This window comes from Podarcis filfolensis, assembly GCF_964270895.1.
Source record: "Podarcis filfolensis genome assembly, chromosome: 8".
Classification (NCBI taxonomy): Eukaryota; Metazoa; Chordata; class Lepidosauria; order Squamata; family Lacertidae; genus Podarcis; species Podarcis filfolensis.
The window spans coordinates 2,363,160-2,387,282 of record NC_139611.1 but is presented as its reverse complement, the minus strand read 5'-3'; the positions used below and the strand labels follow the sequence as shown (position 1 = coordinate 2,387,282).

At 51.3% G+C, this 24,123-nt stretch overlaps 2 protein-coding genes across 3 annotated transcripts; both read right to left on the bottom strand.

Moving 5' to 3' along the window:
• Positions 1-408: 408 nt before the first annotated feature.
• Positions 409-16,537, bottom strand: ANKRD23 (ankyrin repeat domain 23). Of its 2 annotated transcripts, none has more exons than XM_083629643.1 (9): positions 16,292-16,537; positions 12,921-13,076; positions 10,804-10,935; positions 9,706-9,813; positions 5,598-5,696; positions 5,000-5,098; positions 4,790-4,888; positions 4,007-4,105; positions 409-3,294 (listed from the first exon to the last, which is right to left on the bottom strand). In XM_083629643.1, the coding sequence occupies exons 1-9, from the start codon at positions 16,316-16,318 to the stop codon at positions 3,190-3,192; spliced, it is 924 nt and encodes a 307-aa protein (XP_083485769.1). In that variant the 5' UTR covers positions 16,319-16,537; the 3' UTR covers positions 409-3,189. The 2 variants fall into 2 exon arrangements, with proteins under 2 accessions (XP_083485769.1, XP_083485770.1); XM_083629644.1 differs by having other exon boundaries at positions 10,804-11,714; positions 12,757-13,076; positions 16,292-16,348.
• Positions 16,538-20,082: 3,545 nt separating this feature from the next.
• Positions 20,083-23,538, bottom strand: ANKRD39 (ankyrin repeat domain 39). Its single transcript, XM_083629739.1, has 4 exons — positions 23,398-23,538; positions 22,613-22,716; positions 21,682-21,885; positions 20,083-20,970 (listed from the first exon to the last, which is right to left on the bottom strand). Exons 1-4 carry the CDS (start codon positions 23,498-23,500, stop codon positions 20,827-20,829), a joined length of 555 nt encoding a protein of 184 aa, XP_083485865.1. The 5' UTR covers positions 23,501-23,538; the 3' UTR covers positions 20,083-20,826.
• Between the last annotated feature and the right edge of the window lie 585 nt (positions 23,539-24,123).

Sequence of the window (24,123 nt, the reverse complement as noted above, 5' to 3'; positions counted from 1 at the left end):
CGCCTCCCAGTCTGCCGTGTCTGGTTGAGGAGTCCCAGGCTGGGGGCCCCCATTCCACAGGCTACACCCCAGCAGCCCTTTTCTCTGTCCTCAAGAGATGGTGCTGGGCTCAAATGTGTCCTTGATCTGTGAAAATGGTCTCTGGGAGGAGTTGTAGAAAACTATGAATTGGTGAGTGGCTGGCACGTATGACCAGTCACCCTTGATCCTCCTCCCCACAGGTATGTGGCTCCCCAGAAGATTCCCCACCCCCGATTGAGGCCATGGGCTGTAGGGTTACCAGCAGTGGTTGAGAGGGGGCCCTTTCTTGTTTCAACCTTTGAGGAGAAAGAGTTGATGCCAGAGCATTGGAGAGAGAGAGGATTTCAGGAGCAGCCCTTTCCTAAAACACAAAACTGCGCACAAAGCCAGGCCTTCCAGTGATTTATTCTTGTTCAAAGAGGAATCGCATCAGTTTCATATTCCAAAAAAACAAACACAAGCCTTTTGGGTGACTGGGGTTTAGCCATCCATAGTCAGCCCCACGCAGTCCCTTAAGTAGGGCGTCGTTTGACATGCCAGCTGTGGGGGAGAGGAGGGCTGTCTTTTCACAGATTGAAGCGCCAGAAATGTCAAGGTCAACAGCCTTTGAGAAAGTTCCACCACCTGATTGGCAAAGAGAGCCCATCCTCCAGATGGCCACGTGCTGCTGCCCAGAGCTGCTTGAATTTGTCAGAATTTCCCCCCCAAAAAAGTAGAGGCTAGAACATTGTTTTCGACACATTTAGATTCAAGATCAACTTGAGAAGAATTGAGACCTCACATTGGTTTGCAAAGATCCATTCAAGTAATTTCCTCCAATCCCCTCTGCACATTTCTCTGCAGAATGGAAGGGGCATAAAGGTACCCCTGACCGTTAGGTCCAGTTGCGGACGACTCGGGGGTTGCGCGATCATCTTGCTCTATAGGCCAAGGGAGCTGGCGTTTGTCCGCAGACTGTTTAGCTTCCCGCTGGAGCAGTACCTATTTATCTACTTGCACTTGACGTGCTTTCGAACTGCTAGGTTGGCAGGAGCAGGGACCAGCAACGGGAGCTCACCCCATCGTGGGGATTCGAACTGCCGACCTTTCGATCAGCAAGCCCTAGCTCTGTGGTTTAGACCACAGTGCCACCCGCGTCCCACGGAAGGGGCACAGACATGTATTAAAAGTTCATTCTCCAGAGTCCAGTGTGACCCATGTACCAGACAGCAAGGTCAACAAGGTAGACCATTGTGGTAACCAGACACTGAAGGGCAATGCCCATCCTGGCTCTGGGGCTCTTTCACTGATTACCTTGGAAAAAATCCATCAACAGGTATGTATGTCAGGTATACGGAACGTGAAACCCAGTTCCACGGTGAAGGTCAGTTAGCAGAAAGTCAGGGAGCTGCTCTGCACACTCCAGAAACAACAACAACAGTAAGGGGATGATGCCAAGAAGAGCTGTGCCAGCAGTGTGCAAACTCTGGAACCTGCAGCACTTGAGATCCATTTTGCATCAGAGAATAAATCCTTTGAGGATCATGTTTTGGTTGGGGGGTCATGGCCTGAACCAGCAGTGCCAAGATCCTGCTTCTCCAACCGACCAGGAATGAGAGGGCCGTGCCTGGAGGCATGTGGCTCCACAGTAGTGGCTGGGAATGGCAAGGAGGAGGCAGCCGCTGGCACCTTTTAAGGGCTGGGAGCAAAGAGGTTCTGCCCTTTGTGGCATGTGCAAAGCCCCACCCTGGGGCGTCTCCCAAGGAAACAGGCACAGGGATGCTTGACAGGAAAGAGCTGGGGTGCTTCCCTCATGCCTCAAAGGGGAAATTAAGGCAGCTGAGAGGATCCTTGTTTCTGCTTTTGGAGGCCAGCAGAGGTTTCTCTCATAACCAGCCGTGGCCAAAGTGTCTCAGGCATGGCTCCCCAGTCTACAAGGAAGTTGCTTCCAGTCCTCACCATTGAACCAGGGAGGGCTGCAACTAAGCTCCAGAGGTGGCCTCCAGGATCTGTGAAAGGCAGAAGCTGTCTGCCTTTTCCTCCAAGGCCTCCTTGGACTCTCAGCCCCAACAGAACTGTTAAGAAGTGAAAGGCACTTGGGAAGGGCAGCCATCACAAGTTCTCTGTCCCCCTATCATGCGGCAGAGTGAGGAGGCCGTCTAGGCAGTAGATGGGGAGGGGGCGCAGTACAAGAGGGGCAGCTCCTGCCCTCCCCAGACGTTCCTCCTGAGCTCCCGGCGGTGATGCTTTCCGGCTGGCGGGGTGGCTGGCTGGCTACTTTGGCTCTTCCCAATGCCTCAGCACACCCTCACCTGCGAGCGCCCTGGCTGGCTGCTCCAGCAGGTGAGTTCAATGCGCTGCGCTCTTACCCATTGCTGCAGCTAATGCCCTGCAGCAGGCCCAGGCGGAGCAGTGGAGCATTGGGAGAAAAGCTGTGTGCTCCATGGCCTGCCCTGCACCCTCTAAGCTTGTGTGCCGCCCATCACCAGCACTGAAGTGAGAGTGGGCTGCCATTAACAACCAGCTTCTGGGAGCAGAGTCAGGCTAGTGTGCCATCCTGTCCTTTGCCTAATGTCTGGCAGGGTGGGGGAGAATAGCCCTGCAGCCCCCCTCCTGGGTGCTCCTGTGCAGCATTCCCCTCACCTCCCGCTTGCCCTGCCTGATAGAGCTGCTTTGGGAGTTCCCACCTCCCTGTAATAAAAGCCTGCCTTTTCCTCCACCCTTCTCACTGGCCAGAGAGGACAGCGGACTTCCCTGTTTCCAAAGAAAGGCCGTCATCCCACACATGCCCCAGATCACAGCCACAAGGATTCCAAGTGCCATCTCTTGTGCCTTAGTTTCTCCTCGGGTGACAGCCTCCACAGAGAGCCACAAGAGGGAGGGAGTTTGTCGCTCCACCAGGAAGAGCAAGTGGAGACAGGCCCAGCATGGCTGGCTCCCAGCTCACTCTGAGGAGCAGAAAACTGACCCTCAAAGCCTGTTGAGACAAAAGAGGGAGGCCTCGGGAATGACCTCTAAGCCTGAGGGTACCAAATAAGTACCTGGTGCCCCGCTGGCACCAGAGTCATGACGGGGTGGGGGCATATCTGCTGAAGGGCAAGGGGAGTGAGTTGGTCCCCAGCTGGTAGAGGGGTCGTGTGGAATGTCAGCTCACAGAGCCAGCACCCCACCACCCAAGGTCCCCCACTCTCAGCAGCTCCTGAGGGGGCCTCGCTGCCGGTTGGCACAGGCCTGCAGTGTCTCTCGGATGCCCATCTGCCAGTCTTTCACCAGGTCCACTGGAGTCACCGCCTCCTGCCAGAACAAAAAACGGCATCAGACAGCTCTGCCTGCCTCTCAAGCTGGAAGGCCAGGAAGAGGCAGAAAGAAGCCTTCCAATCTCTCTGTTGGGGTGGGGGACTGAGACATGCCAGGTGTTGTGGCAGGACTGACCACAGGGCAGCAGCCGCAGCTTCCCTGCTCCCCACATTATAGGCTCAGCCTGTTTGGGCTTCTTGACAGATGGGATGACAGGCTATGGCACAGGCCCACCACTGGCTGCAGAAGGCAGGCAACGGGGGCTTTTCTCGCCCAAGCAGCCCCCTCCACCCGTCCTCATTGGGCATCAGCTTAGTTCGCACTCTGCCAGTAAATTTGCCTGGGCTTCCGAGTGCAGGTATGGACACTCATTACAAAAGCCCTCTATACTGGGAAGTTACATGGTGCTGAGAAGGGTTATAGACTGACCTTTGCCCTGAACTGCTACCTTTCTATGTGAAGGGCCCTTTTATGCAGGAGCATTTAGCATCTGAAGCTATCACCTGCTATGATACAGCCCAGACACAAGTTTACAGACTCAGTGAGCCTACAATAGACTAGGCCTCAGAGTGGTGTAGAAAGCAAATGGTACATTTGCACCAAGGAACAGTGCCACCAGACCCGCCCAAGCTCTGGGGGCCCAAGGCTCTTCCCTGCCTACTGCCCATTCTGAAAGGGTGGTAAAACCTCTCCGCTGTCCATGCCTCACCTCATTCTGGATGGCCAGGTTTGCCCCATACATCAGCAGCGTCTTCACAGCCTTGAAGCGTCCCAGCCTGACTGCATCGTGAAGGGGCGTGTCTCCTTCCTGGGCATGGGGAGGCAGAGTAAGTGTGCCTGGCCTCCCCCACACCAGGGCCAGTTAAGGGCAGATTCTTAGCTTGGCAGAAGAGCTGCTGCTTTGCATGCAAAAGGATCCCAGGCTAGGAAAAAGCCCCGCTGGAAGTCTCAAGGACCCACGGAAAATGGAAATGAACAAACTGACCTGGGCTAGAAGGATGAATGCTCCAAGTCAGTAAAAGGAGGGCTGTGTGCAGAGTGTGTCAGATAAAAAAAAATCTGTGTCTTGCATATATTATGCCAACAAGCACAATTGCTTTTATTTTGCATAATTCCTTCTGCGAAAGCAAAGAGCTCACTGTGAGGCAAGGGCCATTTCTGAAAGTGCCTGGAAGGAAAGACCATCAGAAGAGTCCTGCAGCTGGATCAGGCCAAAGGCTCATCTGGTCCAGCATCCCATCCTCAATGGCCATCCAGACACCAAAGAAACCTGAGCAGCCCCTCACTCCTCGCAGGGGCTTCCCAGCATTCAGAGGCGTAGTTCCTCTGGCGGCAGGGAGAGAACTCAGCCGCTGAACTCAGGAGGGTTACTGCTGCCAGCTCCCCTCCCAAAAGCAGTGCAGACTTTCGGGCAGAGCCAGAATGAGGGCTTGGCCACCCCAGCTGCTCCCCACAGCCCAGAGGCAGAGGCCACCCCCCCTCCATCTTGTACCTTGTCTTGCGCATTGATGTTTGCCCCGCAGGCAATGAGGTGCTCTGCGCAGTCGCTGTGCCCCGTCCGGACGGCCACGTGCAGGGGGGTGCTCCACAGCTGCCAGAGAAAGAGAATCCCTCAGAGCCCACCCCGTTGTCCTGGTGGGGACTCCGTCACGGAGGCAGCGCCCCCCAGATGGGGCAGGCAGCATTGGCTGAGGCTGCTCACCTTGTCCCGTGTGGAGATCTTGGCTCCCCTGCCCATCAAGCGCTTGAGGATCTCCAGGTGCCCCCCACGACAGGCCCAGAGCACAGGGGTCGCATCCAGCTGCGTCAAAGCAGAGCCCACTCATTACAGGGAGAAGGTCATTTGGGGCACAAGAAAGTCTGGCTGCACAGGAGCGGGGAGGTGGGGAAGGGCAGTCTGTGGCATAAAGCAGCCTTCGCCAATAGGCGCCTGCCACATTTCGGACTACAAATCCCAGCATCTTCAGCATCATGCAGCCGTGCTGCCTGGGGCTCTTGGGAGCTGTGCTCTAAAGCATCTGGAGGGCACCAGGTTGGCAAAGAGAATGGTGGGGTGGGTGTACCCTTCCTACTTTTTGGAAAGGGTCCCAGCCTCTCCCTCCCTGCCTCTTCAACCACTAGAGCTTCAACAAGGCAGGAGAGCGCATGCCTGTCTTCTGGGCTGGAATCATGGCCCCGACGACAGCCAACCTGGCTTGCTCCTGCTTTTTAGCGTTTTTAAGCCAGTGAGTGAAGTTAAAGTAGCGACTGATGGGTATGTTTTCTCCAGCAGCAAGTGTCAGGAATCCCTGGGTGCTCACCATGTCTCTTGGCTCCAGCTTGGCCCCAGCTTCCAGAAGCTTGTCCACGATCTCTGCATGGCCCCGCAAGCAGGCCCGGTGCAGGGCTGTACATCTGAACTGCAGGAGGACACACAAAGGAGCACCTTGGTTTGACGGCTCGGCACCCTGCAAGCCTGCCCACCCCTTTCACATCCACCCCTGAGGGTCTTCTGTGATGGATACTTGGCACAGCCCATCAAGCCAAAACAGCATCTCCTGGGGCAAGGGATCTCCTTCCTAGTGCAGAACTGCACATTACTCTAGGATAGCCTTTGCCAGCCTAGTGCCCTCCAGACGGTTTCAGTTACGACTCCCATCAGCCACAGCCAGCACTGGAGAGCACCAGGTTGACAAGGGCTGCTCTAGCAAATGCAGACCTTTGTCAAAGTCATGCGACTTGAGGGACAGGGCAATGGGATGTTTGCAGGGGAGAACTGCTGGGAAGAAGGGCGCTTAAGCTTTTCCCTTCCGCTGATTCCCCCTCTCCATGGGTATCTCCACCCTCACTGCCAGGCTTATAGCCCAGCAGAGGAAACACTTCAGGGTAGGCGGACCTGGAATAAGAATGTGGCAGGGAGGGCATTCTCCTTTGCAGGGGATTTTACCCCTGCAGTGAAACACATTTGCCTACAGAGAAACTGGTGATCAGAGCCACATAGCAGCTTTGACAAGCATTTGTTACTTTGGGGTTGGGGGAAGACAGCTTCATTCACCATAAACCATGACATTTTGAATCCCCTCCAAACCAATGGCAAAGTTTTGTGGTTGTTTTGTAGGTTTTTGATACATCAAACAGAGGTTCATAGTTGATACTGTATATCAATTACTCAGTTTGGGGGGCTACAAAACGTGGGGTTCATGCTACAAAAACCCATGAAACGACTACAAAAGTTCAGCACCTGTATGGAGGGGACCCAAAATCTTGGGGTTCGTAGTGAACGAAGCTGGGGAACACCAAAGGGGAAGTTTTATTTCCACCAGGGGGTTGTCTGCTTCTGGTGCAATGCAGCTTAAAAAGTTGCTGAGCAACTATCTCCATGTGAACATATTGTGCAGGGATAGTCTGCCTCTGACTGCCAGACACCAAGAATCAAGAGTGGGGAAGAGAGGGCTTTTGTGCTCAGAGCCTGCTTGCGGGATTCCCACAGACATCTGGCTGGCCCCTGTGAGAACAGGATGCTGGACTAGAGGGGCCACTGGCCTGATCCTGCAGCAGGCTCTGCACACAGACGTTAAACGATGGAATCTGTCCCACACAATGTAGTGATGCCACCAACTTGGATGGCTTTACAAGAGGACAGGACAAATTCATGGAGGAAGACAAGGCTCTCCTTGGCTGCTGGCCACAAGGGCTGGCATGACTCTGAATGGCGGCTGCTGGCCATCGCACGCAGAGAGACATCTGGCTTGGCCACTAAGAGAACAGGATGCTGGTGGGCCTTTGGCCTGATCCTGCAGCCACGCTCCACTTGCACTCTTGTGGATGTATATTTTTGATACAAGCACCTATCAAAACTGCAGATAGCAAAGGGCCATCTTAGCAACCATTCATCGCGTGAGAGAGAAGCAAGAACCACACTTCTGAGGTGATGCCTGGCACAAAACACCTGGAATTTTAAAACCATCCTTTGGGAATGATGGTTTTCCATTGATGCAGATTTAGACAGATGTAATCAATCAACTCAAACTCATGCATTGAATCAACTAAGATGGCTTTAGTGAGGCAGCTGGTGCTGCCTTTAGGGATGGCTTTAGTGAGGCAATGGTGCATCTGCGGCTGGATCTTGGGGTTGTTGGCACATGGGGGGGCAATCAAATGACCATCCCAGAAAGTGGCAGCTGATAGAAGAAGTGACCAAAAGGCCCGACGCTGGTCCCTGAGCTGGCAGCGGTACCCCAGGCCCCTCCAGAACTGGCGCTCATCACCGCAGCAACATCCTTCCTTTCAACTTATTTTTTATAGTTGGGGGTGGAAGCCTGAGCTCATGTTGTTATTTTTACTGTAAAATATATTATCCTCTTCTACCAAAATGAGGCTATTCCAAAGTAAATGTGCTTTTGCATCAGGGCAGGAGGAAAAGCAAACTCAATTTTATTCCGGGAGCCTCAGTAGTGCCGTGACTTAAGTGAGTTTGGAATGCAAAGCTGCATATGCTGAGTCTTTATCATCAGAGCTGGCAAACTGCTTTTTGCTGCTGTTTGGTCTAATGCATCAGGAATGTGGAAGTGCTTATAATGCAGGCAGGGGACGAAGAAGGGAAATGCTAATTGCGTGTTTCATAACTGCGCGTCTAAAGGGGGTTCCCCATAAGACCATTCAATCCAACCAAAGAAAACCAAGGCAGCTGCCTCCAGCGGAGAGAATCCTGGGGAGCAATTTGGGGGTCAGAGAGACCTGACCGGGGTGAGGGGGGGGGCTGATTCCAGCGAACTTAAGTGGACTTAAGTGAAATGATCTAAAACAACCACACTCCCCAGAGATCTCCTGCAGAGTGAGTGAGAGTTGCGCAATATCAGGTTGGTTCCTTTCAGTGGGGCTTGTGCAAGAGAACGTCCCAGGGGATTGTGCCCTTTAAGGCTGAATAAAAGGGGAGGTGCTTTTTGGCTCTTGACACCAATATATCTTGGGCAAATTTGCCTCTCTCTCCCTGGTTGATGATCTCCGGCGGGCTAGGGTCAAAAGTGAGAGTTGTTTCCTAGTTCTGCTGGATCTCTCAGCGGCCTTTGACACCATCGACCATAACATCCTTCTGGACCGTCTAGAGGGGCTGGGAGCTGGGGGCACTGTTATACGGTGGTTCTGCTCCTTCCTCCTGGGTTGTGTCCAGAAAGTGGTGCTGGGGGATGAGTGTTCAAGATGCCTGGGCTCTCACTTGTGGGGTGCCTCAGGGTTCCGTCCTCTCCCCCATGCTTTTTAATATCTATATGAAGCCGCTGGGAGAGATCATCAGGGGGTTTGGGCTGGGTGTTCATCAATATGCAGATGATACCCAGCTCTACCTCTCTTTCAAATCAGAACCAGTGAAGGCGGTGAAGGTCCTGTGTGAGTGTCTGGAGGCGGTTGGAGGGTGGATGGCAGCTAACGGATTGGGGTTGAATCCTGACAAGACAGAATAACTCTTTTTGGGGGATAGAAGGCGGGCGGGTGTGGAGGAGTCCCTGGTCCTGAATGGGGTAACTGTGCCCCTGAAGGACCAGGTGCGCAGCCTGGGAGTCATTTTGGACTCACAGCTGTCCATGGAGGCGCAGGTCAATTCTGTGTCCAGGGCGGCTGTCTACCAACTCCACCTGGTACGCAGGCTGAGACCCTACCTGCCCGCGGACTGTCTCGCCAGAGTGGTGTATGCTCTAGTTATCTCCCGCTTGGACTACTGCAATGCGCTCTACGTGGGGCTACCTTTGAAGGTGACCCGGAAACTGCAATTAATCCAGAATGTGGCAGCTAGACTGGTGACTGGGAGTGGCCGCCAGGACTACATAACACCAGTTCTGAGAGATCTGCATTGGCTCCCAGTACGTTTCCGAGTACAATTCAAAGTGTTGGTGCTGACCTTTAAAGCCCTAAACGGCCTCGGTCCAGTATACCTGAAGGAACGTCTCCACCCCCATTGTTCAGCCCGGACACTGAGATCCAGTGCCAAGGGCCTTCTGGTGGTTCCCTCATTGCGAGAAGTGAGGTTACAGGGAACCAGACAGAGGGCCTTCTCGGTAGTGGCGCCCACCTTGTGGAACACCCTCCCTTCAGATGTGAAGGAAATAAGCAGCTATCCTATCTTTAAAAGACATCTGAAGGCAGCCCTGTTGAGGGAAGTTTTTAATATTTAATGCTGTACTGTTTTTAACACTTGATTGGCAGCCGCCCCAAGTGGCTGGGGAAACTCAGCCAGATGGGCGGGGTATAAATAATAAATGATGATGATGATGATGATGATGATGATTATTCCTTCGCTAATATCCTCCACCCCAGCTGCCATCCTTGCCTTTGCCGTAGGCTCCCTGGACTGACCCCACCCCCCTTTCCCTGTTTCATCATTAGGCAAATTCCGGATGGAAGCAGGAGGCTTGCATTTCTTAGCACCCCCTTTACCTTGTCATGAGCGTTGGGGTCCCCTCCATCTGCCAGGTATTTCTCAATGACAGGAATCCGGTTCTCCAGTGCTGCTTGAAGAAACTGCACTGGACCCACAGGCTCTGTCTATAGAGGAGAGGGATAGGAGTCAAACTCTGCTTTTCCACAAGGTGCCTGTCCCCCTTTGAAGAGAGGGGACACTCAGTCTGCCTTGTCCAAGTTTCACCCCACCCCAAAACTAAGCAATACTACTGCTACCTACTACTACTACTACTACTACTAATAATAATAATAATAATAATAATAGGGTTTTTTCATTGAACAATGTACAAATTCTGTTTAAATAATTAATAATTTTACTACTAATAATTCTACTAATAATTTTACTTATAAAAAGAAAGGTTTAGTTGGTGCCTCAGAGATAACAATATGGCTGTTCCATTGCACAGTCTGCCGCCAACTTGCTTAGCCCTGAAGGTGGATGGGCAGGGACATTAGGCAGAGGGAGGCATCTGCAGAGCATCCATCTCCCACCATTCCCCTGGGGACCCTGAAGCCAGCCTCTGCTCCCAGGGATGCAGCAGAAGACACTGTCCTGCTGGTGGTGTGGAAGGTGAAACTCGAATTCCAGGTGTGGAATGTGATGGCACCATCTTGCCCTTTGCTTCAGGTAGCAAAATGTCTTGTCCCAGCCCTATAAAGGGGACCTGGGTATGTTGAATGAGTTCCTATGAGAGATGCACCAGCCCCTAATTAATTTAGGGCTTGCAAGGGGGCAGCACTTTGAATTGCACCCAAAAATAAATTGGAAGCTGTCTTATGATGGGACCCAGTTGGTAACCTGGGCACCATAGTAGCTCGCAAGTGCTGATCACAGGCAGTCTATCTGGGATGCTATCCAAGCACGGATACCTGTGACAAGACCAGGTTTTTCTGAGAAGAGATGCAATTGGTGGTGCACCAACGCAAGAACCTTTGGGGGATGAATGCCTGCCAAGCTAGGTCCAAGCCACAGACTTCCTCTTGCAGGGGAAGCGCAGCCCCCTCCCTCCAAAGCAGTGTGTCAAGGCTACCCCTGTGCTGCAGCACACAGTCTTCTGGCAAAGCGAGACTCACCATCACTTCTGGCTCCCGTTCTTTGGGGCGGACCACTTTCTTCAACCTCTTCTTATTCTTGCGAAGCTTGACAATCGCCTCCAAGTCCTGCAGGCTGTCTAGCTTCAGCCTGGAATTGCTGAGTGTCTCAAGCTGGAAAGGAGACGGGGGAAAGGAGATGTGTGGGCAACCGGCTTCCCCCACAGCACCTGCCGCAGTGGGGGAGGGGAGGCCTGGGACACCCAGTGGGAGAGCTTTGCCGCACCCCCTTGCAAAGCTTCCATTCATTTCAGTGGGGTTTGTGCAGGGAGGTGTTTGCTTGTCTGCCACAGTTCAACTTATCCTGCCACTCTTCCTGGTGCTCACTGTATTCAGGAGACTGCCCCACATTGCTTCACAGTAAACCAGGGGTGGAGAGTGGGATCCAGCCACTGGCCAGGATGCTGACAGCCCTCAACCCGTGTGGGCCACTTGGGGTGCAGCCACCCGCCTGGTATCCCCTTGACAGGGAACAGCTGCAACTGCTTTTGGGCAGGACCTGGCTCCACGCAGGGGCTCCGACTGAGAGCTCCCGAGTAGAACCAGACCCAGAGAGAGACCTGCATGCCGTGCCAAATGTAAAAGGCACCGAACACAAGCCAAGGAGTCATCAGGAGTGCCCTTTCAGGCTCCCAATTGTCTGTTGCTTTCTTGAAAAAAATGTTTTGTTATGAATGTGTTTGCTGCCCTGAACTCCTTTAGGAGGAAAGACAGGATATAAATTCAATCCATCAATAAGTGCAAGAGAGCCGACAGAATCTTGTGGCCCTTGAAGGGCTAAGAGATCAAAGCATAAAGAGGATTCAGTCTTCAGTGACATTTAATAGAAGCAGAGCATCCAGACCATAATCTCCCCGAAGGTAGACCAGTTTTTCTTAACCTTGAATCTACAGCTGTTGTTGGACTACAGCTCCCATCATCCTTGACCACTGGCCCTGCTAGCTAGGGATGATGGGAGTTGTAGTCCAACAACAGCTGGAGACCCATGTTTGAGAAACACTGGTGGAGAATGAAATTAATGGAATACGCAGAACTTGATAAATTAACAGGAAGGATCCGGAACCGACGAGACCAGAGATTCACTGAAGACTGGATTAAATTCACAGATTATATGAAAACTATATGTGATGACCAGATAACGTTTGTAAGCTTTCAGGAAGCTCTCTGAGAATGTATGGTAGAAATATTGTTTAAAAAATAAGGTAAATTAGGATATTATTGTAGTGTAATATTAAATTAAGAAATGTGTAAGAAGTGATTAAGACGGAGAATTATCTGACATGTTGATGGAAGTAAAAAAAAAGATGTTGGTGATAAATTGGATGGTTTGTTTTGTATAGTTTTTATTAGTTTGGGAAAACTAATAAATATATATATATTAAAAAAAAGAGAGAGAAACACTGGTGTAGACGAGCCATTGCATTGCTATTCCAGATCTGTATTCATATAGATTGCTCAACCATCCTCTAGAATGTGCTCTAGCCACTTCCTTTTCTGTGGCCTGCCTCTCTTTTGTAGGAATCAGCTCTATCACTTTCACTCTCTCCTTCCCAAATATCATTGCCTTTACATCGGTTTACACACATACTCCAAACTGCTATAGGAAGCAGGGTGTGTGTGGTGATCACATTCAGAGAATACAGTGCAGGGAGTATTTAGTCCTTTCCCCACATACAATAGTCCCATAGCATTTCCCCCTCCCCACATTGAAGTCTGGGGGGAAGTGGGGTGGACCTGCCCAGTTGACTACATTGAGTTAGAAATCTGGAAGCAGAGATGCTCTTCCAATTCCAGCTTCAGGCAGAACTGCCTAGATTTGCTGCTGCGAAATCACCCATGTCTGGAAGCACCTTTGATCTTTCAAGTGCCACGTGATGCCTGGGGAACGCAGGTCAGCCTCTGGCTCAGCTGCGTGAAGAGATCCCAGGTGCACACCTTTGCGTTGTCTGTTTAGCCCATTGACTGCTGGGGGACTAAGAAACAGCTGGCCAGCTGGCTTGCCAGACAAGAGCCTTCTTGTCCACTATTGCCCCCTTGTGGCTGCGGGGGGACAGGCCCCTGCTCACCCCCCCACGAGCAAGGTGGAACTTCTCACCCACCTTTTTCTTCTTCGCATCTTCTGCCTTCTGCCTTTCCTTGCTGACTGCTTCCCACACGCCTGCCGGGCCTGACCGCCATCTCTCTGGCTCCCTGGCCGCGCTTCCTGCCAGCACTTCAAAACCTCTCCCTTTCTCGTCATGTCGTTCGCCACTTACCTGGCGGGAGAAGGGAAAAGGCAGGAGCATGAGGACTGTCTTGGGCCCCTCCCTCTCTTCCAGCAAAGTGTCTACATCCCTCCTTCTGGCCGCAAATTCTGGTGGTGGGTGTCAATAGCTCAGCTGTGGAGCATCTCTTTGCATGCAGAAGGTGCAGGTTCAATCCCCACCATCACCAGGTAGGGCTGGGAATGTCTCCTGCCTGAAACTCTGGAGACCTGCTGCCTGAAAGCACTGACATCACTGAGCTCACTCACTATAAGGCAGTTTCCTGCACTGCTGGGATTGTAGCCTCTGTGGTACCGCGGTTAGAGGGTTGCACTAGGACCTGGGAGACCACGCTCAGCTGTGAAACTCACTGGGTCCCCCACCTTGATCTCCTTGTTGGAAGGAGGTGATATGAAGACAGTAATGACAGCAATGAATTCATAAAATGGACCAGGGCAGGGCAGGAGGGCGGGAAACAGGGTGAGAGGGAGAGGGAGAGCCCCAGGTTTTGCAGGTGTACAAAATAACTTAAGGAGGTCATCTCACAAATGCACCAAAGGTGCACAATCTACCTCAGTTGCATCAGAATCCACAGCAGCCTACCTGGCCCCAGAACGCCCATTGAAGTTCTTGAGCTGCTCTTAAGCTCCCACCCTGCCTACAGCCAGTTGCTCCCTCAGCCCAGTTTATATGTTTCTGCAAGTTGCTGATCCACCTTGCTCTCCCACCAAGTGGAAAGGGTGCCCGGTGCCAGGGCCAACTTGCAACATTCCCCCCCTCCCTGCCGCCTGCTCCTCCTGGCCCTGATGAAGCAACTTCTATTTATATGGATATGTATATAAGCAGCAGCCCCTGGCTCAGGAACACACATCATGTGCGGCGAATGCTCCCTCCTCCCGCAAGGGCAAAGTCAGCACTCTCCACCACAGGGCCGACTAGAGACATTTGGGCGCCTGAGGCAGGACGTCTCCAGGGTGGAAAATCCCCAGGCACTAGCAGGTGACTGGGAACAGCCGCTGGGCAAACTTCATTCTGATGACCCCCAGGCTCTCATGCCCGTCCCAGTCATTGCAAGAGGGTGATCATTTCCTGACTGCTTGTAGCTCAGCGTGGTCTGCCCACACCCAGCCTCACGCTCTCCCTGGCCAAAGGAAAAGGCGCTGCTTGAGATGTCCATACAGAGACAACAGGAGACATGTTGGCAGCGAGGCAGAAAACCCAAACACCTAAGAGCCCTTCAAGTCCAGCATCCTGTTGGAGAACATGCCTTTAGGAAGCCCAAAGGGAAACCAGCAAGAAGCACTGGGGGTCCAGGACTCTGGGAAGCAGAAGAGAGCCAGTGGGGTGGGGTGGAACTGGGCTCAGTCCTGGGAGCTCAGGGCTGACATTCAGTCACAAAGCTCACTGGGTGGCCCCGGGACCAGACACGGCCTCTCAGCCTCACCTACTTCACAGGGTTGTTGTATTAAACAAGGAGCAGGGAGAACCATGTGTGTCACCTTCAGCTCGGAGGGTGGGGTGGAGTTGGGCTATAAATGTAGCAGATTAATTGTTGAATAAACTCTCCTGGCTTGCAATGGCCTTATGCCATCACTAGTACCCACTGATAGCCTCATCCTCCAGGAATTAATCCATTCCTCTTTTAAAGCCTCCATTATGCTTCCTTTCCAATATATATATTACAAATACATTTGGTTGCCTGGGATGGAATCCAAAGGGTGCCCCCTCCCCCTCCCCCCACCTTCTGCTGGGGTCGGCACTAAAAAGTCTTGCTGCACCTTCCAGGCTCTGCTCCTGCCTTTCTTGATTCTCCCCTCCGCCACTTTCAGAGGACCCCCCTGAAGCTTGGCAGGGATGACCCCAGAAATAATGAAGGCAGCCTACAGGTTAGAAAACACACCCACACCCTTAAATAGTGTTTCAACATGTGCCATCTGAGGCAGCCCCCCCCCCCGGCTGCGCAGCGCCTGAGCATAACATTGCTAGAGTAATGTGATAGCTTCTAGGCCTTGCTGCTGCCACAGGCCAAGCATGAACGGAATGGCTCTTTTCTCCCCAGTTTCAGTCACTCCAGCGCGGTCAGCGGCTCCCTTCCTTCTTAGGTCTCCAGGGAAGAGGACACCCAGAGGTCTTGGGTGACCTCCATGAGGCAGCAAGCAGAGCTTCAGTTGGACACAGCAGCCAAAATAAGACACCAGCTGCAGCGCCAGGCCTAGCAGGCTTGTTTGTGACATCCTTCCCATCTGCACATATAAGGCAGTTGAAGGAGTTCGTTCACTGTCTCAGCTCATTCAGCAAAGGAACATAGGAGACTGCCTTCGACCGATCCATCTAGCTCACCATTGCCTGCACTGACTGACAGCAGCATTCGGGGGGGGGGGGGTGTCAAGCAGGTTCTCGCCCAGCCCCACACCTGGAGATTCCGTTGGGGACTGAACTAGGGACCTTCCGCATGAAAGGCAGATACTCCACCTCTGAGCCACGACCCGTCCCTTGACAGCAAATTTAATTGTTGTTGTTTCATACAAGAGACTTCCTCAGCCCCACCTGGAGATATGGGGCATTGACCCTAGAGCCTTCAGGTGGGCTACCGTGGAGCTACAGCAGGCACACCCCCATCACCTGCAGGTCGGCTGTATTGTACGGCATTCCTATTGAAATGAGCGCCATTCTAAATTTGCATCTATACAACTAAATGACCATATGGAAATGTTAGGCAAACTGCTGGCCCTTTTGTCTTCTTTGGGGGGCAATGCATAGCTGGCCACCCCAACCCACACCGCCCGACACTCGGAGTGTGACTCCCCCGCCCTGCCCCCGCAGTCTGGAGCAGTCCTTCCCACCCAAATAAGGTCTATGGCAGGTGTGGAAATAAAGCACATTGGAGCCTTTGAGTAGATTTCTAGGTGATGTGCAGTATGCCTGCAAGGGGTTCTAACTAATTGCCTCAACAATTGCAACAATCCAGCTCAGTCCTGGTCCTGGTCACAAATTCCTGGGCTGAGCAGACACTCACAGAGACATCCTGCTCCTTAATTCTCAATGCACACATGCCTGGCACCAGACTGTTTTGCACCAAACTGTGGCTGGTGTAACTCAAGGCTCTCATTAAAAAAACAAGAGTCACAGCCTGCCGTTTGCCCATCTCTGAGCTGAGCGCCCATCCCACTACTCCCAGTTTGCTCTGGATTGCCCTCAGCCCCCCACCCCACCCCTCCATCGCTTACCAACTGCTGAATGCTGAAGATCTCCATGGTCCCCCCTACCTCAGAGCCACAACGCTCACTCCTTGGCCGCCAGGCACAGCAGCTGTTTTTATTCCACCCGGGGGGGGGGGGAGGCTGCCTTTGGGCTTTGCTCCAAAGCTCTCCCTCCCCTCCAGCAAACTGGATAATTCAGGTGCCATGTCACGCGGGCTAAAATAACGTCATAGTTTAAAGGTTTCCAGAGCTTGCAATGGGATTCCCAGGTCCAGAGTGGGAAACGTGAGCAATTGTTTGGAATGAGAAGAGCTCCAGATAAATCAGAGCCGTTGGGAGTCCCGTGACATTGGGCACAGGCTCTCTACCGCCATGCTACTTGCTCCCAAGGGTGCTGCACTGGCTGCCAATAAGCTACCGGCCCCGCTTCAACGTTGTTGGCCTTGACACACAAAGCCTGGACCAGCTGGAGGCCCAAGTGCCATAGGAAGCTGCCTTAGACCAAGTCAGCCCATTAGCCTATCAAGCTCAGTGTTGCCTACACAGACTGGCAGAGTTTCAGGCAGGGGACATTCCCAGATCTGCCTGCAGATGCCGAGGGTTGGACCAGAGCAGATGCTCTGCTGCTGTGCTGTGGCCCCTGCCCAGTTGCCGGCAGGGACGCCTTCCCCAGAACTTGCACTCTGGATTCAGGGTTGGTTAAAGAAGCGGGGAGCAGGTGCCCATGTGTACAGGCAGGTGGAGTGAAGCCTGGATCTAAAAAGCTACAGCCCAGACGGCAGCCTCTGCCTCCTGTGGATTTGCAGATAGTTGAGCAGAAGAGATCCTCCCAGAGCAGTTTAACAACCAATCCCTTTTCACAGGGGACTCTGGGAATTGTAGCTCTGCGAGGGGAATAGGGGGTCTCCAACAACTCTCAACACCCTTAACAAAGCACAGCTCCCATTATTCTTTGCAGGGAAGCAACACCTGTTCACATGTAAGGTGTGGATGTGGTCTATGTCTACAATGTTTGATCATGCGTCATTGTTTTACCATTAAACCTGAGGATTTTGGGTTTTTTTATTGTGTCTGTAAGTTGCCTAGGAAGCAGTTTTATATCAGACCAAAAAACTGAATGAATGAATGAATAAGCTGGTCCAACAAGAGGCGAAATTTCAGAAGTAAATTACTCTCATGGACTGAATATAAATTACAAAAATGCATGAGATCAATAACGCTTAAGAGGATTACTGAAGAAATGAAGTAAGACCTTTGAGCAGCTGAAACCAGGCAGGGAAACTTGTGGCTGGTCAGATGTCGTCAGCCCACCACCATCCAAAGCATCCAGGGAGCACCAAGTTGGCGAAGGGTGTCCAAAACCGCCACTCATTTGTTACTGTGGGCTGCACGGCTTCTCTCTCTACCACCATATTGCTGGATGGAGAAGCGACGTGGCTGAAAACCTCTGGGGCGGAAGCCATCCTCTGGCTGAATGCACTGGAGCCCCATTCGCCTCTGCCAGCCTCCTTCTGCTGCTGTCAAAGTCTCACAGATAAACTACTGCGGTCTGGTAGAAGGTAGGGAAGGGAAGAGGTTACAGGAATTTGAAAGCCAAGATTCTCTGTGGCTGAAGAGTTCATGTTACAGGTACAGGAGGAGCAGGATGGAAATAGCTGCCAGATAGGATGATATTTAATCTCGTTGAGACGCTATTCCCACTGCCCAAGCGCTCAAGGTTACATAAACACTCCAGGATTCTGCTTCAGGAAGTGCAGGCATTGGGCGTTTTGGGGAGGGGGAGAAGAGAGCTGCTTTTTAATTTGTCAAAAGTTGATGCAAAAGCTAGTCGGTGAAATGCATGAATTCAGAGAGTTGGTTCAATTTTGTGATGGGTGACAGGAGAGAGGATATTTCAAATATAAAAGGCTTCCATTGCTTACATATCTAAAAATATTGATAGGGATGTTGACAAAGATATTTTCCATACGGTAAGATTAATAGGATACCGTGGTAACTGCATTGATTATTGACTAGATGTGTGTGTGTGTATCTATAAATCTCTATCTATATAGACACACTCTTGGTAGTGTGATGTGTGAACAGTGTTATTATTTAGTGTTTGGTCACAAGGAATATTTCTTTAAAAGGAAACACTAAGTTGATTCAAAAGTTCAAGTGGGGAGACAGGTGAGCTCATTTCCCTTTGCTGATCTCAGTGGCCAAGGGCACAGCGAGATCCCTCTGCTCGATAAACAGTATCCCGTTACAGGACAGCGCTGGATCAGCCAAGCCAGCAAGAGTTCATTCACCTGCTGCAACCTCCTGATGGGATAAGATGCCATCGCAGGCCAGTCCTGCCCTCTCCCAGCTTCCGTATGGAGATCCAGTTTGACCTCTTTGTAAAATAATGAATGAGCAATAAAGCTGAAAGCATAAGGAGACCAGCTAAGAGAACGGTCCAGCCTCCTGGGCCATTTCATGTTCTGATCTTGCCCTATTTGAAGAGCCAGATTAGATGCAACACAAGAGATAAATGAAACAGCTCCTTCTCCAGCCTGGTGCTCTCCAGATGTCTGGGACTAGAACTCCCATCAGCCATAGCCAGCACATGCTGATGCAGTTCCAACACATCTGGAGGGCACTGCGTCTGGGAAGGCTGTTGCTAGGGCCTTAATTACATTTTAATGCACCTACACACAATGTTGGTGGGTCCAAATTTAATTGGAGCAGCAGATAATGTCCAGCTGAACCTTTTCCCTGGGGGATGTTATCTGATCCACCATCCCCTCCCCATCTCACCCCAGTCATTGTTCCATCCAAGGGAAGAAATATATTGGGCCCATGTATCTTTTCAAATGTAACAAGAAAAACAGCTGGGATTGATTTTTAGTGGATAAAGAGCTTGCAGGAAAAGGGTTAAACGGGTGCCCCATTCACATTCAAAGGCCCACCTCATTTGCACTGAAGTTTCTTTTTTTAAGTAGGAGGACATTTCATATGGAGCCCCATGTCATGTCTGGTATAGTCACCTCCCCTACCCTGCCACTTCTGTGAAAGCGTAAAGCAAACTCCTGGCTCTGACGCCATCTCCACCTACTGGATGGGTCCGTTGGGAGCTGGGTTTGGTGCCAGAGGCCTCTTGGTCACTGCAGCAGAGCTCCTTTTGCACACTGATGAGCTGGTACAGTCCAAAAGGGCAAACTTCGCCATTTTGAGTCTGCAGGCTGTAGCTCATCTGGAAGGGTGGGGATGTGGTTGTTTGTTAAGAGCTGGAATTCATGTTTTGGATAGCCTATGCTTTTCTTTAGGTGTGTACTGTTATTGGGCCTCTCCGATGGAGCTGAATAAGGAATTACATGTGAATAAGCTTCTGGTGAGAAGAAAGTTCTAAAGGGAAAATAAAATGCATACTATTGATCCAGGCTTAGTCATCCTTACTTCGTCCCATTATAAATCAATGGGTTTAAGTGAGCCCTGTTATTTTCTATGAGTCTTCTCTAAACAGCACTACACTAGTGGCCAAAATTGTGGAAACTTTTTGGAGAAAGTGTATTTCCGAGGTTGGATGGCTCACAACACCACTTTTTTTTGGAGCAATACCATAAAATTATACATCAATGGAAAGATAATTTAATGAAGAATGTAATGCAACTATGTTTCTTCAATTATCAAAAGTTATAGCCAAATAACCAGAAAAAGAAGTGTTTAGAGAGCCAATCAGGTGTCATCTTGTTTTGGCAATGATGGCTCACAACACCACTTTTTTGGGAGTAATACCATAAAATTATATATCAATGGAAAGGAAGATAATTTAATGAAGAATGTAGTGCAATAACTTTTATGAAGGATTATTTATTACAACATAAATAAGGAGGACATTTGTCAGTATGTTATGTGATTGCTATCAGGTTAGTTGGGTTTTTTTTTTGTTCTTTCATTTAGTGAGCTTGTAAAACATAATAAAATTAAAGAAATGGTGCAAAGAGTTGACTAGTCACCCAGGTGGTGATGTAGAATAGTACTATTAAGTGAAGAAGGCTACAGTTATGAAGAAATTAGAAGAAAAATTGGTGAAACAAAGGTCGAAACAAAATAAAAAATCCCTTCCAGAAGCACCTTAGACCAACTAAGTTTGTTATTGCTATGAGCTTTTGTGTGAATGCACCCTTCTTCGGATACTTTTCCCAGAGCCCCAAATCCAGGGACAGACGCCGTAAGCCGGCTGAAGGAGCTTGATTGAGGAAGCCCACATGCCTAACAATGGCCATTCCCAAGATCCAGCTGCTTTGAGGGGTGGGAGTAGCCCTCCCATACCCCACAAACTCTCTTTCAGCAACCACAGGGACCCCAGCATAATCCCAGAGTCACAGTCATAGCCCCCTCTTACTTTGGTGGCTCCAAAATCTAGGCCAGGCCTTGAAGAGGAGCAATTAGAACTGTGAGACTGCTTACACCTCCTACACAGATACAGCTCAAAAGTGGACTTGGTTCACACACGCCTTTGTAATACCAGAGGACATTAGCAGGACGGTGGAAATGCTTGCTTAAGAGAACACCTCGTCTCCTCAACAATCAGCTCCCTACTCCAGAAGCTTCCTCAAGTCCTCGTTCTTGTCAGGAACCAAATCGCAGGCGCGGCGCAGGCTCTTGTCCTGCAGGCGTCTCAGGTCAGAGTTGTGCTCCAGGAAGAGGAGGCAGAGGTCTCCGTGTCCATTCTCGGCTGCCTGCAGGGAGGGAGGGAGGGAGGGGTCCTCAGGCAAGCTGAGAGCAAAGGGTTGTCCCTTGTTTATTGCATTTATAGCCCCACATTTTTTCCTCTAAGGAGCTCAAGGTGGAGTACATAGTTCCCCTGCCTGCAGAGTTAATCCCAACAACCCCATGAGGGAGGTCAGGCCAAGAGACAGCGACTGACTCCAAGATCATCCAGTGAGCACCATGGCCAAGTGGGGATTTCAACCCTGATCTCCCAGGTCCTAGTCCAACATGCTCTAAAAACTGTAGTACTCTAGACCACCTTGGCCTCCCACGGACCAGCCAGACTCACGGGACGGTCTTCACGGGAGGGAGGTGCCAATGAGAGCAAGGGAAGGACATTGCATCCCCTCCCCTCCCCTCCCCCCCCAAATAAGGAAAACCCACAGCCCATTAGGAACTGGAGGGGCAGGGACTCTGCCTTCCTCAGGGCTTGTCTGGAATCAGCCCTGGGACTGTGACCCTCCTTGCAGAACGCTTGCCTGAACAAAGAGACGTGTGGGCGACTTCTGAATGGCCAGAAGGCAGCTGACTGGAGAAAGGGAAGAGTCCCTTGCGTTGCTCCACCCACTCAGGCCCCGCCCATACAACCGTGTGACCCTACGGGCAAAGGTCTTGGTGCATCACTACACATTTGCCTGCGAATGAATGAAACGGCCAAGGGGCCACTCGGTACCCCACACCTTGTGCAAGCAGGTCTTCCCGTCGTCATCAGTGGCTGCTGGATCAGCCCCGTAGGTCAGCAGGAGCTCAGCCACCTCCGTGTGCCCACAGTAAGAGGCTCTGTGGAGAGGGGTGGCCCCGCCATGGGTCTGAGCGTTGCAGGCAGCTCCGCTCTCCAAGAGGAATCGGCAGACGTCATAATGGCCATTGCGGCTGGCGTAGTGCTGCAAGGCAGAAAACGAGGCATCTTGGGGTGGTCTGGGCCATTTCAGGCAAGCCACCTTCCCCTGCCCCCCACTTGATGTAAGATGTGGGGCAGCTGAAGATGCAGCTGGATTGAAAGGGCCTTGGCAGCCACCTGCAATCATGGGTTGGGCAGGTGTGTGTGGCTTGGCAGCCACCTCCGTGTTGGGCAGGTGTGTGTGGCTTGGCTGAAACAGTCTGGTGGGTCAAATGGGGAGGCACCTGCACAGCACGATGTCTGGGGCTTTGCAAACAGAAAACAGGGGAAGCTGCCTCAACCCCCCTTGCTCAGTACTGTCTGTGCTGACTGGCAGCAGCTCTCCAGGATTCTAGATGGAGGTTTCTCCCAGTCCTACCTGCAGATGCCAGGGACTGAGCCTGGGGCCGTCTGCATGGAAGGCAGGCGATCTGGCCCTGAGCGACGGCCCTCCCCCCTCAGCTGATCCTCAGCACTTGAAAATAACTGTGCCTTTGCGTGCATGGCTCTGCAGGCAAAAAGAGGTCACCTGACATCACTGTGATGTCACACCAGCATGAATGGAGCCCACATGACAGCAGATGCATCCTCCTTCTCATAAAAGACAGAAGGTGCAGGCACTATGCATTGTTGGGACACCTGGCAGGGGACACTAGTAGCCAACTCTCTTGTATGGTTGCATTCTCATGTATTTTTGAAATCTGACCCCCACAGTAACCTTGGACGCTTACCAAAGCTGTGTATCCAAAGGGATCTGGCTCGCTGGGATTACTGCGGTTTAGGATCTGCTTTTTGACCTTCTCAAGGTCTCCATTCAGAGCAGCACACCAAATCCCTACACATAAATAAATTTCAATTTATCTTTATATTGGCACTAGTCTGCCATTGAGCAGCCCTGTGCCTCATCACCACTCTGCATTTACCTAACGTAATTTACCTGACTATGGGTACAACACAAAAAGCTAACACAACAAACTATTTCTCAACTCGTGTGTCTCTGCCCTCAAGTCTTGTTTTAAACCACCACATTTTCCCTCTGTGTCCTTCCCTGTTTGCTCCACTCAAAGCTTTGCCATTGTTTAGAACTACCAGTTTCCCCTCTCAATGTCTTATCATTGCTGTTTTACTCAAACCTCTGCCATTGTTTGAAACTATCACTATTTTCTTCTCAGTGCCCCTCTCTATCTTCCAACCAGCAAGCAAGAGGCATTATCAGGGTTCCAAAATGCATTGCAGCCAAACAAGGGTGTGCAATGCAGGGCCAGTGAAGTGCAGCTTGGGGAGACAGGGAGTGGTTGGGAAAGAGGAGGGGCACAGGAAGAGTCTCAGACAGCTGCATTTGGCTCCTAGGCCAGAGGCCTTCCCGCCCCTGCTTTGGACCATAATGACTTATCTTTTTTCTCTCCTCCAGACAGGATAAGGAGGCAAAGAGAGTTTTAGTTAAAGCTCATCACCTTATCCCCTTCTCACCCCTCCAAAGACCCACAACAGACTCAATGCCCCTGAGCTTCTGTACCTCTCTCAAAATCCATCTCCTCCAGAGTCTGGTGAACACTTGGCACGGCCACATGGTGGGAGCAACAGGAGCCATCCTTGGAGTGTCCAGGTGACAATGCCATTGTTAGCCCCTTTCAGGTTATTATTTTGGGAAGCAGCTGTAGGTCCCGCTAGAGGAAGAGGAAGGCTGTGACACAAAGCAGAAGAGAAGGCTGTGACACAAAGCAGAAGAGAAGGCTCCTCTCTCGAGCACAATGTCCAGAAAGAACAATTCAGACCCCAAGATAATAATGAATGCTGGAACAAGCACAGGCAAAGCTTGGGGAATTGACATTTTCTAACGTATAATGCCCAGCAGGTGATGGAGCACAACCTATGCTGGATCTGTCTGAACCATCTCTTTACTTAGCATCCAATTTCTACTGAAAGGAAGCAGGATGAAAGCAATTTTGTTCTGCATCTACACTGTGCTTTTATTCTGGTCAATTGCCCATCTATCCAGGAATGACCAAGGTGAGGTTTAGAGCAGGGATGCCCTCCAGATGTGGTTGGACTCAAACTCCCATCATCACCAACTGCTGCTCATGCCAGCAACAGCAGGATATTAAGGCACATCCCAGATGTAGCAAATTCACCACAGCCAAGAGCAAAATGCGCCCTGAAGCTTCTCACAGGGCAAAGCCTTCAGCCATTCTATTTCTCAGGTTCAGGTTCATCCTGGTATAAGACAGCTTCGCAAAAGCAC

Bases quoted from the DNA above. Each gene is read 5' to 3' on its own strand.
- ANKRD23 (XM_083629643.1), bottom strand. From the start codon at position 16,318: ATGGAGATCTTCAGCATTCAGCAGTTG. The intron at 9,814-10,803 runs GTGAGTCTCGCT...TCTCCTCTATAG, and splicing joins AACGGGAGCCAGAAGTGATG to ACAGAGCCTGTGGGTCCAGT. The intron at 4,889-4,999 runs GTGAGCAGCCTC...TTTCTCTGGCAG, and splicing joins AGATCTCCACACGGGACAAG to CTGTGGAGCACCCCCCTGCA.
- ANKRD39 (XM_083629739.1), bottom strand. From the start codon at position 23,500: ATGGCATTGTCACCTGGACACTCCAAGGATGGCTCCTGTTGCTCCCAC. The intron at 22,717-23,397 runs GTACAGAAGCTC...ATTTATGTGTAG, and splicing joins GGAGATGGATTTTGAGAGAG to GGATTTGGTGTGCTGCTCTG. The intron at 21,886-22,612 runs GTAAGCGTCCAA...TCTGCCTTGCAG, and splicing joins CCTTTGGATACACAGCTTTG to CACTACGCCAGCCGCAATGG.